The sequence below is a fragment of the Chiloscyllium plagiosum genome, chromosome 18 (assembly GCF_004010195.1).
Source record: "Chiloscyllium plagiosum isolate BGI_BamShark_2017 chromosome 18, ASM401019v2, whole genome shotgun sequence".
NCBI classification, from domain to species: Eukaryota; Metazoa; Chordata; class Chondrichthyes; order Orectolobiformes; family Hemiscylliidae; genus Chiloscyllium; species Chiloscyllium plagiosum.
In genome coordinates this window covers 2565783-2567580 of record NC_057727.1, presented here as the reverse complement: position 1 = coordinate 2567580, position 1798 = coordinate 2565783, and the positions used below count along the sequence as shown (strand labels likewise).

The following is a 1798-nucleotide window of genomic DNA, read 5'->3' as shown; positions in this document are numbered from 1 at the left end:
ATAAAGAAAAGGAAGGCTTGCATTTGTATAGCAGCTTTGACAAAGTCAGGACATCCCAAAGCATTTTACATCCGATGAAGTGTTCTTGAAGTGTGGCCACTTGAGGTACTGCAGGAAATACAGCAGCCATCTTGTGAACAGCAAGCTCCCATAAATGACAATGAGTAGATAACCTGGTTCCCTGATGCTACATCAGGGATAAGTACTATCCAGGACACTGGACAGAAAAACCATTGGTTTATTTTGAAATAGGGGCCTTTTACATCCACCTATAAGAACAGGCAGAGCTTCAATGTCCAGCATCTCTGACTGGCCAGCACTCCCTAGGTGCTACACTGAGACAGAGAGAGACATTGGCCCAAACATGTCAGTTGGTGATATTCCCCATTTCTGCCTTTGGGATCTTCCTGCATGCAAATTGGTTCCCTGTTCTGACTTGCATTAGGATGTTCTGAGAGAGATAGAAAGATGCCAGAGAAATATGACTCAGTCTTTGTTCCCGAGACAGTGGGTCTTCACCTCAGAAGCTGGCTATAGATGTCCAGTGACCAGAACCTGATCGAACCATCCTTTGAACAGGAGATGAAGATGGAAGGGGTCTCCGGATGGATCAGCAGGTTTGTGATTGCCCGGGTGTGTCCAGTAAACCTGTGGGTGATAATCCCATTGGCACTCCAAGCCTTGACTGTGAGACGTCAAAATGTTCAGCATTAAGAAACAGCAACATCTTGCATTGATATGGCACCCTTAATTAGAGCAAAACATTCTAAGGCACTTTGCAAGAGCATTATCAAACAAAATTCAACACTGAGCCACGTAACATAGGGAGACAGATTCATGTGTTTTTATTACCCGTCCCTAATTGCCCCTGAACAGAACAGCTGGCTTGGCCAAAGAGCAGCTAAGGGTTACCCCGTATGGCTGTGGATCTGCAGTCAGCAGCCCCTCAGGAAAATCAATGGGCTGGTGATGGCCTAGGGGTATCAGTGATAACTGGACTGTTTATCCAGAGACCCTGGTAATGTTCTGGGGACCCAAGTTTGAATCCTGCCATGGCAGATGGTGGAATTTGAATTGAATTTAAAAATCTGGAATTAAGATCATTAATCCATTTTCAATTGTCAGGAAAAACCCATCTAGGTCACTAATGTCCTTTAGGGAAGGAAACTGCCCTTCTTACCTGGTCGGGCCTACATGTGACTCCAGACCCACAGCAATGTGGTTGACCGTTAACTGCCCTCTGGGGTAATTAGGGATGAGGTCATAAATGCCAGATCTGCCAATGACTCTCTCATCCCATGGATCAATTTTTTAATAATCAGTCATGGTTTTGACAATTACACTTGACCCCAAGTCTCGACAATGTTTCTGAGGAGGAATGAGTTCCTAATTTTCACTCCAGTTCAGGGACTGTTTCCTGACATCACTCCTGGATGGCCTACTCTAAACTGGCCCCTTGTTCTGACCTCTCCTGCCCACTGCTCCCCTCAATCAGTGCAAATATGATCCCTCCCCACCCCCCGGTCTACCCTGAAACTCCTATCGGTTACCCCTTAGTCTTCTGTACTCAAGGGAATGCTAGCCTGGTCTGTCCCGGTAGCTTAACCCTTTCAGGCCCAGGGTCGTTCTGGTGAAGCTGCGTTAATCCTCCTTCCGAATCTCCCCCTGAAGCGTAAAGCCCAGAACCAAACCTAGTTAAAAACAATGACTGCAGATGCTGGAAACCACGCCCCCCCCCCCACAACCCACCCTCCCATCCTGGCACCTTCCCCTGTCACCGCAGGAATTGCAAAACCTG

General features: G+C 47.2%; 1 protein-coding gene across 3 annotated transcripts in view; it reads right to left on the bottom strand.

The window, feature by feature from the left end:
* Positions 1-430: 430 nt before the first annotated feature.
* LOC122559185 overlaps positions 431-1798 on the bottom strand; it is a 14479-nt gene continuing 13111 nt past the window's right edge. The window contains exon 6 of one of the 3 annotated variants that reach the window (XM_043708564.1): positions 431-746. In XM_043708564.1, the coding sequence (XP_043564499.1) occupies positions 532-746 (215 nt within the window). In that variant the 3' untranslated portion in view covers positions 431-531. The remainder of the gene's footprint in view (positions 747-1798) is intronic. The other 2 variants (XM_043708565.1, XM_043708566.1) reach the window with 2 other exon arrangements.